The sequence below is a fragment of the Vombatus ursinus genome, unplaced genomic scaffold (assembly GCF_900497805.2).
Source record: "Vombatus ursinus unplaced genomic scaffold, bare-nosed wombat genome assembly UNPS02001419.1, whole genome shotgun sequence".
Taxonomy (NCBI): Eukaryota; Metazoa; Chordata; class Mammalia; order Diprotodontia; family Vombatidae; genus Vombatus; species Vombatus ursinus.
Genome location: NW_020941197.1, coordinates 14,212,832 through 14,226,485, shown reverse-complemented (window position 1 = coordinate 14,226,485; position 13,654 = coordinate 14,212,832). Strand labels below are relative to the sequence as shown.

At 37.2% G+C, this 13,654-nt stretch overlaps 1 protein-coding gene across 7 annotated transcripts in view; it reads left to right on the top strand.

The window, feature by feature from the left end:
* Positions 1-4,902, top strand: part of CBLB (Cbl proto-oncogene B) — a 109,534-nt gene extending 104,632 nt beyond the window's left edge. For all 7 annotated transcript variants that reach the window (XM_027867123.1, XM_027867150.1, XM_027867105.1 and 4 more), the window contains one exon: positions 1,005-4,902. In XM_027867123.1, the coding sequence (XP_027722924.1) occupies positions 1,005-1,264 (260 nt within the window). In that variant the 3' untranslated portion in view covers positions 1,265-4,902. The remainder of the gene's footprint in view (positions 1-1,004) is intronic.
* The last annotated feature ends 8,752 nt before the right edge of the window (positions 4,903-13,654 follow it).

Below are 13,654 nucleotides of genomic sequence, written 5' to 3'. Positions count from 1 at the left end.
TAACAAGACTTCTTAATGGTTTCAGTTCTGGTGGTGGAGAATGAATTAAATGAATTTGGGCAAATCACCAAGGTTACCATCATCCTGTTCCATTGACCTAAAGCAGATTGGAAACACACTGTTTTGACTTTTTCCCCCAGTCATCATCAAAACATGATTTCTAACCAATAGGAAATCATAATATAATGGATTCTGGTTCTAGGATTAGAGGGCCTGGGTTCAAATGTCACCTCTGACACTTAGTGCCTGTGTGACCTCCCTGTGCCTCAGTTTCTTCATCTTTAAAAGAAGGGGATTAGACCACAGGGCCTCTGAGGTCCCTTTCAGCTCTGGATCCATAATTCTATGAAATTGAAAAACAGAAGAAGAGACTCTAAAAGATGTGTCTGGACAAAGCATCTCTGCTGTGAACAGGAGTAGATGCAGTGACCCATTGGGTTTTCCTTTTGTTTTTTTCTCTAATCTCTGGGACCTTGCAGTCATATAAGGTTACCTCTATGAATATGCATTTATATAGCACCTACTATGTGCCAGGCACTGAGTATTAAAAAAATATTTCATTTGATCCCGCAGTAACTTAGCTGGAGAGCATTTCTGGAGAAGCATACTCTCCTGCCAGTAGATTTGTTTTCTCTTTGTAGTGAACTGACTATAGTGCTAACCTGAGGGAAATAAGGGTTTTATCTCATGGACACTTAATTGGTTGGGTTTCCATTCTTGTGGCCTAAGAAAACAAAGTTGTGAATTGATGTATTTTCTCAGTTCTACTATTTATTTATAATAATGTAGGTTTCCTCATCTTATAAATGGGTACACTAACTCCCTTCCTCCCCTTTTCCAGTCTTCTATAGGGGCATTGTGAGGATTTAATGAAATGTTATTTGTAAAATGCTTTGAGCTTTTGTGAATTAATTGTACCATGTTATTGAGAAATTAGTACCTTGGAGAGGAGAAGTCTTTTTTTTCCATTATACATCAATGTTCTTTTTTTTTTTTAAACACAGATGGTTCACAAGCTCCTGCCAGACCCCCTAAGCCACGCCCCCGCAAGACTGCACCAGAAGTTCACCACAGAAAAGCCCATGGTCCTGAGGCAGCATTGGAAAATGTCGATGCAAAAATTGCAAAACTTATGGGAGAGGGCTATGCCTTTGAAGAGGTGAAAAGAGCCCTGGAGATAGCCCAGAACAATGTTGACGTGGCCCGTAGCATCCTAAGAGAATTTGCCTTCCCTCCTCCTGTCTCTCCGAGGCTCAATCTATAGCAGCCTGGATTCTGAATCTCTCAGATGTAAATCAGCAGATAAGGAATTCTGGAAATGTGGAAGTGAGAGCAAATGCAAGATGGATTTCAAAAGAGAAAATTTTTTCTCTCTTTTGCATCCTTAGAAGAGAGCCTGGCTGGTGCAGCTTATCAAAGGAAGACAGCTGCTGTACTGAAGATGTAAATGGGCTGCGTGCGGCTTACAATATTTTTGCTAGCCATACTTTTAAATCAGGGTTGAACTGACAAAAAAAAAAATAATTTAAAGAAGTTTACTTCCCTTGAACTTTGAATCTGTGAAATGCTTTTCCTTGTTTACAAGTTGGCAAGTTACAGTTTAGTTTTGTTTTGTTTAATTTGATATTTGTACTGTGTTCTTTTATGTGACCCTTCGTAGTATAGTCCGGTCTACTGTAGCATTTCCTAGTAACTTTTCTCCCATCCACATCAGAATCATCAGGTTTTATTTCAATTTGATTTTTCCCTCCACATACCCATTTCTGATTCTCCAATTTATGATATGTGTTAATGGTTTTTGAATTCTAACTAAGTGAACAAATGCAAAAAAAAAAGTATGTGGCCTTCACTACTGAGTCTTTTCTTCTGAAACCATCAGTTTGGGGTGATGGGAGGGGGATGAGGGGGTTAGAATCTGAATGTATAATGCATTATTTTATCAAGGAACTATCCTTTCTGAGGTATTTACGCAGTGATGGAGAACTACCTTTCTTTTTACTGTAGATATGGGATGTTTCATCTGCTAAATCCTGATGTAGGTCATCATAGCTCTGCAAAACCTAAGAGAGATCGCCATACAACTGCTGCAGATATTGGTGAAATCCAATTGCATAGGATAATGCTGTACTGAAGTTATTTAATGAGGTCACCTGCTATTTATGCCTGCACTACCTTTGGGCAGACTGAGTAATGGGGCTCCTTGAATTATATTAATAATTTTCACGTAAAATTATGATCAAACCTTTTTTCCAGAGTGGAATACAGTTCATTTCCTGTTTGAATGATTATACTTGGTTCATAATGGCTTCAGGAACTGGTTCATATTAGCTTGGAAACTTTAAATCTTTGATGCACTGTTAAGTGCTAATGCTACTGTGGCAATATTTTTTTCCAAAGTTCCTAGTAATTTCCTCCTTGAGCACTCAAATTAGAATCCATATTTAACTCGGAGATTCACTCCCTCATTGCCCCTTCTAATTAGGTGAAAGTATCCAAAAATCTCTTGGCCTTATCATACAGAGGTGGTTCCTCAGAAGCCATTTTGCAAATTTTAATCAGTTGGCTGGCAAGTATTAAGTACCTGCTACGCATAGCCTGCACCATGTTAGGAACTGCACAAACTGATACTGGCTGACCCTAGACTAATCTTTCATTATTATTTGTCTGATCTTTTGTTTGCAAAAATGGCCCATAATTTTAAAAGACCAAATATTTTTCAAATAATTCTTTTTGGACTTCAGGGATATTTTCATATTCCCTTGACTTACAGAAAGAATGATGGGAAATAAGATAAAGCTAAATCAGTGAGCTCTTTTCTTCATTCTAAATTGCCTGTCCCACCTAAGAATATTCTTTTCTAACATTACGTCTTTTTTTGGCACACTACTTCTTCATCAGCAAAGCATGTTGTAAAAGATATCCCATTTAGGAAGCCTGACGTCAGGGATAAATGTACCTGCAGTCTGTAGCATTTTAAAGAATATTTACCAAACATCTAATACAAAACGTTGAATAAAAACAAGCCCAGTGGAGATTAGCATTACTCAAAACTAATTCTAATGTTGCCAGTGTAGTTGGCGGCAGGGGGTAGAGTAAACATATCATAAGCTCAATGCTTTTCATGGAAGCACATATCTAGTTTTAATCTTTGGGTCCCATGATAGGAGACAGTCAGAGACTTGTGCAGACACAAGTCAGGGCTCTTGAGTTCTATCACTTGATTTCTGCATATGTCTCTCAAATGATGGTAGGCCTGAAAGGGGCATTTGCTTTTTGCATTCTATGTTCATCCTGTGAATAGGCATATCAAAGCCCCAAAAGATGATGTTTTTATTCTCCCTCTTCTGGATCGCAGTAACTTAATTTCTTCACTTTTCTTTTGACAGTATACACAGCTTTCAGTTTTGTGCATTGGTTACCTCATAAAGGAAATATCATATCATCCGTTGGCCACATTAAAGAAATTTCTGATTGTGTGTGCTATTAAGATACAAGTGGTTTCTTTATTAGAATAACAGTTCCTACTGTTCCTACTGCCCTCATAGAAATGATAAAAGAAAAAAAAATAATGCATTACAACCTCCAGAGGTTTCAGGTTCTCAGAACTTAAAGCGAGCCTTCACATATCTGTCAGAGAACATAGTTTAACATTTAATAAATTTGAACTAGATCTTCAAATCAGTGAGCTCTGTTTTTAAAGTGAAAACTTCTGTCATGCACAGAAAACTTCTTGACTGATCAAAATGTCCACTTTTGTGTTCAACAGTTTGTATTAGTTTTATCATCTCAAAAGAACCGATTAAAAATTCGTCAGCGGCAGAGAAAAGGGATACATCAAACATTATGTTAAATATGAGATGCTATTTGAAAGAATTGTTGCCCTCTTTTACAGGGGACATCAGATTATTTTGAAAATATCTAAGATACTAAAGACTCCCTTTACCTAACAAAAAGTTGTGTTTCTGTAGTTAGAAATGATCTAGATTTTATGTGCCTGTAACCTAAGGTCTATCTATATTTTCTCTATGTGTCAAAAAATATCTACAGAATTGTTTATTTTGGTCAGTGTCCTGTATGGTAAAAGGGTGAGTGGATGAAATTTAAATTCCTGTGGAGTTTTTTGTGGGCAGACTTCCCCATTGGCTTTCCAGTTCACTTATCTCCAGCTTCTGCTGTTTCTTTGTTTTTTATGACTATTATTGTACTGGTGGGAAAACAAGATTTAGATCCTGGCCAGACTCTCTAAAGGTTAACCAGAGCAGTGTCCATGGATAGCTTCAGCCCAACTCCCTTCCAAAGAGATGGCTCTTACTCTTCTTTCCTATTCCTGTCCCTTCACGTATTGCAAACGGTCATTAGAGCCCTGATCGTAACGCCCAAGGGCCCACTTTTTATAACTCTGTCAGTATTTCACATTCCAAGAACACTTGGCAAAGATTTCTTAATAATGTGAATTTTTTTACACACCAGAAGAATTTCCTGTAGTTGTTTGGATATTTTTTTTCTCTCAAATTTTCAACTTGAAGCTTTACTTTGCACTTAGTATCTGACTTGGTTATATTTTTAATTTGTGTCTTAAGCTTGACAGATTTGGAAGCAAATTACAACATAGTTTAAATAGTTTCAGGTACTGCCTGTTAACCTGGAATTTAAAGCTTCTAGGAAAAGTTTATAGAAAAAAAGACAGAAATCGAGTGCATATTGAAGGGTTTTCTTCCAAATAACTATTTTATCAGCAAAGAAAAAATACTTTAAAAAATTTGTCTAACATGTGGCAAATATAGTTATGTGTTCAATTAATTTATATTTTATTCAGCATTCTTTTCCAATTCTGGTTATTATGTAACCTCAAGTACTTTATCTGTTCTTGTAAGGTATTTTATAAAATGAATGTTACGAGAATACTGAGTCACTTCTTCATTTAACATCAAATAAGCTTTTGTTTCTTTTAAGTGTTGTACTTTTTTCTTCTTTTGGTTATAAGCTAAATGAACAAATGACATTTAATTTGAAAGAAAATTATGAAATGTGAAATGGACTGTGCAGTGTAGAATTCATGGTAAGGGGAGTCCAAATTTGACCTCACCCAAAGGGACTGATATATTGAAGTACCAGCTGAGCACTTTCCTATAAAGATAATCCCATGACTTGGAACTACTGGATAACTTTTTAGGAAGGCCTCAGATTAGAAATGTTATGTAGTAGTTGTGAGATGAATATCGCATTGTGAGGAGATGTCTATAATTTCATTGGGGGGAGCTGCAGAAAGGATGAGTAGTGGGTCTTCCACTAAGGCAGGTGCAGATTAGAACCTCTTCTGATTTAGTAAGTCCTAGGGAGTTGCTTGAGGCAGATAGATGTTAGTTGACCTGCTTAAAACTAGTCATAAAAGTGATAAGTGTCAGAGCTGGGATTTGAATCTAGATCTTGGTTATTCTATACCCTAAACTCTATCCACCATACCAGAGCTAATTACTTAAGATCATAAACCTGCATGGAATTATAGAAGATCTAGAGCTGGAAGACCCCTCAAAGGTCATCTGGTCCAACCAAGAATTCCAAATTCTGGATACATCCAACACCTTTCATCCACTTCTTGGTGGCCCTGTTTTTCTGTCTATAACTGCCATCACATTAAATTTACAAGATACTTTAACTGGAGGAAACATTTAGAAATTGCTTTAATACAATACTAGCTTTTACATGGTATTTGACCATGATACAAGGGAAAGAGCACTGATTTTGGAGTGAGAACAAAAAACTGACTGTAAGACCCAGCTCTTACACATGTAAGCTTTATAACTGTGGTCTAGTCATAGTACCTTCTTGGAGTCTTTCTCATTTGCAAAATGGAGGTCACAATTCTTCCCCCCACTGGTTATACCATAGAGTTATTTCAAAGCTCAAATAACAATGTAAGCAAAAACCTAAAGCAGTATATAAATGTCATCTGGGTCCATAAAAGAAGACTAAGAATGGTCTATACTGATAAAATACAGATATAGAGTCTCAGGGTATAGAATCTGATGGCTAGAAATGTCTTTTGAGGAGATGAACTATAAGTGAAAAAATCAGCACTTGCCTTTGTTTATAAAAGTAAGTAGTCAATAATTCTATAAAGAAAAAGCTAGACAAAAGAAATTGAATGACATCTTCCCTTTAGTTTTCAAACCTAAGGGGATTCTTCAGCATCAATGTGGTTTTGTGAGAAAGTACCCTTGGAGGAAGAGTTAGGAAACCCCCCTGGGATGGTAGTCCCAGGTCTGCCACTATCTAGCACTTTAACCTTGAGCAAGGTACTTCACCACTGTGGGCTTTCAAATAGGCAGGAATAAATGCCAAGGTCAGAACCCTGAGATATTACATACCGATTGCATTAATCAAGACTCTTTGACCTTATTCAACTAGTTCTGAATCCAACTGACTGTTTTTATTCAGTTTATATTTCATGTTATACCCAGAGACACCATGATACGTTTGTCAGATATCTTGCTGAACTCCAATTATACTTTCTCCCCTGATTTAGTAGCCCACTAATGAACTCATGCTAGGTCTTAGTGATCTCTTAATTTTCTTAGTGCTCACAAATTGTCCCTTTAATGCATTCCAAATTTGTAGCAAGAATTGACATCAAAATCATCCATCTCTCCTCGGCCGCAAACATTTGAAAACTGGGAGAATATTGAACCATCTCCAGTCCAGTGGTCCCTATTCCATTGATCATAGTTTCTTAGAGATCACTGACAACAATGAAGCATTTACATCCCACAGATTCTTTCATAGCATCATACTGTGTGTTCAGAGCTAGAAGGAACCAACCTTGTCATTTTGTAGATGTGGAAACTGAGACCCAGAGTGAATTGCCTGGGATCACAGAACTAGTAAATGTCTGAGGCAGAATTCAAACCCATCTTTTCCTTCTCCCAGGTCCAATATTCTATCCACTACCCAATGCCACCTCTTATTTATTACCCTAGGGTGTTATTTGTTCTTCCTAGGTGACTTGGGCTCATGGAAGACAACTAGGTCTTATCATCTACATGTTTTGGTTCTAATTCCCTGTTAATTTTAATATATATCAATATATGATAGTATAATATGTAATAAATAATATATAACAATGTTTCATGTGTGTATGTATATATATTATATGCACATATATATGTATATATACTGTAAACATATATAATATGTATAGACACACACATACACTAAGTCTGGCTCCCTTCATTCCCCTACACATTTTCCACTTTCCCTTGCAAAGATAAACTGTGTCACCTGTTTAGGGACCAGGTGGTCCTTTTTTCTTTTCTTTTTCTTTCTTTTTTTAATCCAGTAGTAATACTGAGCATGAAAAATTCAGTCCCATCTTACACAAAACTTTAACCATGACATTTGCTTGCATAGATGTTTATTAAAGAACAATTCTGAATGCCAATTGATCTAGAATTTCTTGCGAAATGTGGAGACATACATACTCTATTTCTACTGGCATTGTAATTAGTACTAACAAAATTAAGCACTTATATTGCACCTTTAAGACTGGGAAGTATTTTATGTTTAATAATCAAAGTTATTTTCCTTAATACCTCTGTTGAAGTGGAAGGGAAAGGTAGAGACATTCCTTTTATAGTTTTTACAAATATGATACTTACAGATCAAATACCACCTATAACTTTTACAGCAATTTAGTAAGAAGAGCCACACCCTAATCTTGTCTAATCTCCCCCCCATCTGCATGTCTCAGATAAGTTTGTTAACCTAACCCTGAAGATTAATTTATTTTAAAAAAACCCATAAATTAGATAAAATCTACAGGAAGGTTTTCATTGGACAAATAAGAATGTTTCCAACACTCACTCTTTATTGATGTGACATGAAAAGTTTTTAGAATCTTTTTAGGTAGATTTTTAAAAAATCATCCAAAGCTGCTGACCCAGGAGTATCATAATATACATACATATATGTGTATTTATATGTATGTAGGTGTGTATACATACACGTACATATACATACATATATACATATGTACACACACACACACGTCATTGATGTTTCCCCCAACCCTACCTCAAACACTTTATGTCAAACCCAAACTGAAGAAGTTAACCAACTAACTAGTGTTATAAGATGGCTCAGTACACTGGGTCATTGTAGCTGAAGCTATATGTTAATTTTTATTAATTTGCTATAATTAAAAAGGAAAAACCAAATCTTGCCCTTATTGCTTCTAAGCAAATAATAGAATGATTTAAGTGACTGGTTCTGTGAAGGTACTAAGGTTAAGTGAATGAGACCAAAAGAGTTTTACAGGTTAAATTAAAAAACATGTTTCATTTGGAAAGCACACTTGAATAGGTATTAAAGCTCTTTTGGCAGTCATACTATTACTGCTTAAGTGCCTATAAACTTGTCAAGATGAGGACCCTCAAGTGCTGCTTGGCTACACTGCCTTGCACGTCAGCAGCTTATAAGAACACTTGTGCTGCGCGTTATCAATCTGGTGTCTGAGAAGACCAATGGTTTTGTTCAATTTACAGCTTTTCCAAAAGACCAGGAGCACTCCAGAGTGACAAGTCAGTTGCCTTCAGTATTAAGCCCTTCAGTTAAACTGGCTTGGCAGCTGTGAATGTAAACAAGAGGTCACATGCTCTCCTTCCACCATGGAAGCCCACATTTAAACACTCCGACAGTGATTAAGTTTTTCACTGCTATTGCAGTAGATTTTAAAGGCTATTTTTTTTGTGAGTGGGGGGGAGTAGGGTGGGCAGAGTATTTGAAGTGAGAGTCTTTATAGAGATGGAGTCTGATTTAGTGGTTAAAAAAAAATAGAGGCCTAAATGCTCTATTCAACTTGGTAGTTTCTGGCTAACTTTCAACTCTGCATGCCATCTTGCAATGCTTAATTTTCTTCATCTGGAAAGGAGAGTTAATACTTGCCTCTAGGTACTGTGAAAATTCAAAGGAGAGAGTTTTTAGGGATTTTAATAAATGTCTTTGGTAAAGTCCACTATCCACATCATAATTTGTTTTTTATTTTTTTTTTCTAAACTACTGCTTAAATAATAGGGCAGCTAGATGGTACCATGGACAGAATGCTGGGCCTGGGGTCAGGAAGACTCATATTTCTGAGTTTAGATTTGGCCTCAGACACTTATTAGCTATCTTACCCTGGGTAAGTCACTTAACCCTGTTTGCCTCAGTTTTATCATCTGTAAAATGAGCTGGAGAAGGAAATGGCAAAGTATCCTTGCCAAAAAAAAACAAAACAAAAAAAAAAACAAAACCCCAAATCGAATCATGGAAGAGTTGGAAACAACTGAAGTGAATGAACAACAAATTAAATACATCAGTCATTATAGCAGCAGGGGGTCCAATGTCAGTTTATTTCTGCATTTTTCCTATTGCTGTAACTGCATGCCCCAGTGGATCTGTTTATCCTTCACAAAAAAAAAAATTATGAACGTTTTTCTCTTGGCTTCTCCATCTCCCTTCTCCTTCAAATCATTCTCCTTTCAGGCAAAATGCTATCACATCCAAGCCCTTCGTGCAAAGTTGGACATACTTTTGCTGGTCTTTGTGGGAGGAAACCCTGAACATCATCGTTTCTTATATCAGTGTTCCTTTACCATGATGGAAGTAGGTACATTTCCATATTTAAGGTTATTTTGGTTCCCCATATCCCTTCCAGTTTTTAATCTGGTTCTAACAACAAATCCCCTAATTTCCATAAAGACCCAAGAGAAATGTTCAACAGTCATTAAAAAACCACTCCTGCCATTTTTAACTATACCACTTTGCTTGGCAGGGGTTGTGAAAAGAGTTACATCTTCAATGTCTTAAGGGTTAATAAGCACTTGACATTTTCTCACCAGCTGAGGGCCCACAGCACACACCCAAAGTGATGATGAGAACCTGATAACTCCAGGTAAGTTGTAAGCAGCAAGATGTGATTATGGAGCAATTTTCAGCTCAGGTCACCAGGAGGCACAGCAGGTGGGGTCTTCTGAGAAAGGTTCTCTGCTGAGTTTCAGCTGCCTTTAAATTCAGCTACCGATCTAATGTAATGAAAAATTTTTAATTTTTCAGACAGTGTTTTACAACAGCATTCCAAAGTCTATACTGTGACTTTGGTGTATAATTAGGAAGGTTAATTTTAATCACTTACTGGTTTTATTCCAAGCTAAATGACCTGTCTCTCTCAGAGTAGTGTGTTTGCTATAAATCCCTAAAATTAAAATCTGGGGGACTAGAGAGATGGCAGTGCTAGGGAATTTGAAGTCTCCTCCTCTCTCTAAGAGATTCACAGTTTATGTGCCTTCGGGGACTGTTATAAGACTTGCCTACTTAAAAGACACCCTTAAAGTATGTGTGTTATATCTGACCTTGTTCAGAGCATTATTGATGATCCATTATCTTAGAATGATGGAGCTGGAAGGGGTGTCAAGAGGTCATTTCCTTTAGTCTCCTAACCACATTGTTATGTATTATACAAGCCACATTATACCCATGTACTTATCTTAGGTTTATAAACCACATATATTCCAAATTCTAGCTGTTCATCATTCCTGGAAAAGTCATAACATTTTTTCCAATCCCATCACATGGGATTCAAAACCCTCAGAAGGTTTTCTAGTTACATAACTTGACAGTAAGAACATTTTCTCAAAATGACATGCTGGGTTTTAACCATACTGATCTTACTCATTTTAATGAGTTATGAGGCTAATACTCCACCTATTCAAAAGCAATTATGTCCTTATTTACTGAAAAGATATGATTTGACTCCTATGATTGCACACTCTATTATTCCAAGGCTATCAGGTTATTTCGTGCAAAAACTGACTCAAAAGCCTTGCGTGAAGAATGGAGCCACCTGGCTCAGTTTAGTTTGATTTTAGAATCTCCGTGCCCATTCCTGGGGGCCCCAGTGATTACTGATATAAAACTTACACAGCAGAGTCTAATGCAGGACTCAAAAACTATCGGAGCTGGGGCACTAGCCCAATAAAACACAACATTTAGGAAATTTGTAGGTAAATTTATGGATATGCCTTGGAGCCAAGTAACTATATACTTCTAATATATGATTAATATCACAACCAGTTAGGCTGTATGTATGAGAAGAGGGGTGGGAGAGACTCTCAAGGTATTGGTAGAATATGGTCTAATAAAGAAAGTTGCTACCTAATAGCTCTGTGACCTTGGACAAGTCCTCTGGTAATCACTTGCCTCACCCATAAAATGAGGGAGATAGGATTGTCCCTTCCAACCTAAGTTCTATGATCTTTTGACCTTGAGCTAAAGAGTTAAATGATACATAGCCCTGAAACCTATTCCTCAGTTTCCTCATCCATAGGAAGGTTAGAGTCGGTCCTTGACTTTTGCATAGGATGCTGGGAAAATTAAAGGACTAATGACCAGATGGTGTTGAAGAAAGGGACTGTAAAATAGCAATTAACTATATGCTAAGAGAAAATGTCCCTTGATCTCTGTGGAAAGAGAAGTGTTGTGCAGCTTGGGAAGCTTTCTTCAAGGAAAAGGAGGATGAATTTTTGGGTAGAAAGCAGCAGCCTTATCTATTCCCCCTCCCCACCAATTAATCAACGTGTCGCAGATCTGCTCTTTAGTCAGTATTAGAATCATGGCAGCCTGCTGAGCCTGTCATCTTGACACAGCAGTAACAGTGGTTGAACGAGACATTAGTATCCATCTCCTGATACTAAGCCAGTGACAGGAAGAAAAAAAGAAAATAAATCAGAGAAAATGGAGAGAAAAGACAGAGAAGCAACTGCACTAAGAGAGAAGCAGCAAAAGGATGCAACAAGCAGTGATAAAATAAAAACTCTAAAGGAGAGTGAAGATATTAAAAAGGACAGAGGAAAATATGGCTCCTCCTAAACCACGGCTGAAGCGTGGTTTATTCTCAACAAACCCCAGTAGCTGCCTGAGGATTTTTGATTAATAATAATAACCAAAACTGAAGAAACATGGAAAACAGGAGGGAAACAGAGTTTTCCTTCTTTTTGTTAAAGGATTAAGATCAAGGCAGGGTTGGCTCTAGGCAAGACAGTGAAATAGATGCCCTCTGCCCCCTTATGATAATACCTTCTCTTTGGTGGTTGTCTCCCTCCCCATATCTACTTTAAATACTTCTTAGGTACCCCACCCTCCTGTGGGAGTCTTCCCAGTCAAGCCTTCCCGTTCCATCCCATGTAGTACAAGTTCTGAACGTGTGATCCGTATTCTAACTTTTCCCACAATGAAGGAGTGTGGTGCAGTGGGAAAAGAATAATGAAATTTCATATCATAAGGCATAGTTTTGAATCCTCCTATTGCCATTTACTAAATGTGTGACCTTGGACAAATCACTTTACTTCTATGGGCCTTGGTTTCCTCATCTGTAAAACAAGGAGGTTAGACTAAGTTCTTTCTACCCCTAACTGGTTCTTCGATTATTTTCTATCCCCACAATTGAAACCCAAACCATTAACTCCTTATCATCTACTTATTAATCTGATAAAATAATTTATGAACATAATAGTGGTAATTAATTGTCTAGTGTCATCCCTCCAAGATAAGAGGTTCGTGTTCTTTTAAACTTATTTTTGACAATATAGCTTGCTTTTACATCACATTTCTTTCCAAATATATCTCTCCCCTGTCTCCTACCCAGTGAACCATCCCTTGTAACAAAAAATAAAAAAGAGAGAAAAATTTTTTTTAGCAGAACTAATCAATATATTCCCACCTCCCTGCCCCCTCCACCACACACACATCCTGGCTGGACACTAATACCCCTCCTCCTGTGCCTACCACTGTGGAAGGGAACCCAGAACCCTTATTGTACTCAGACTCTAAAGCTCACCGCCCACTGCCAATGACAATGGGTCATGCCTTTCCAGGTCTCCTGCTCTCCAGAGTGAATTGCTCACACTGTCTGGATGAAGTGCAACACTTCATGTGTGACACTTTCAGTAATTTGAAGGACCATGAGACATTTGCCAGGCCACTGCTTTGTAAAGTCCTTTATGCCTTACCATTTGCCCCGCTCCTCTTCCCTACAGACTCCAATACAACTGTTACCTAACCTTGCAATGTACCCTATGCACTCTGGGCCTTGCTGTTCATTTTACTACTGATTGTTTGTGACTTCTGGGCCTTTTTATCTGCTGCATAGCTGAACTTCATATACATGTGGCTCCCCCAGTTAGAATGTGAGCTCTTTGAACACTGGGACTGTCTTACTTTATATACACACACACATATACACATGTATGTATATGTGTGTATGTATATATATGTGTGTACATACATACAAGTATATATGTTTATGTGTGTATATATATATATACATTATATATATATATATCCCCAGTGCTCCGCATAGTGTTTAGCACCCAGTAAGTGATTAATATATGCTTTTTCATTCATTCAGTCATTCCTCAAATGACTCTTGACAGTCTATGCAATATTTCACACCCATAATCCTCCATTTCTGTGAATAAAAGAGGACAATACGTTTTCTCAACTTTCTTTCAAGGCCAAAGCTTGGTCTTTAATAACAACATAGCATTTGATTTTGTTTTGTTATTAAGAGTTTAATTTAAGCTTTAACTCAATGCATCACAGGATGAAATAAAATCTTAGAATT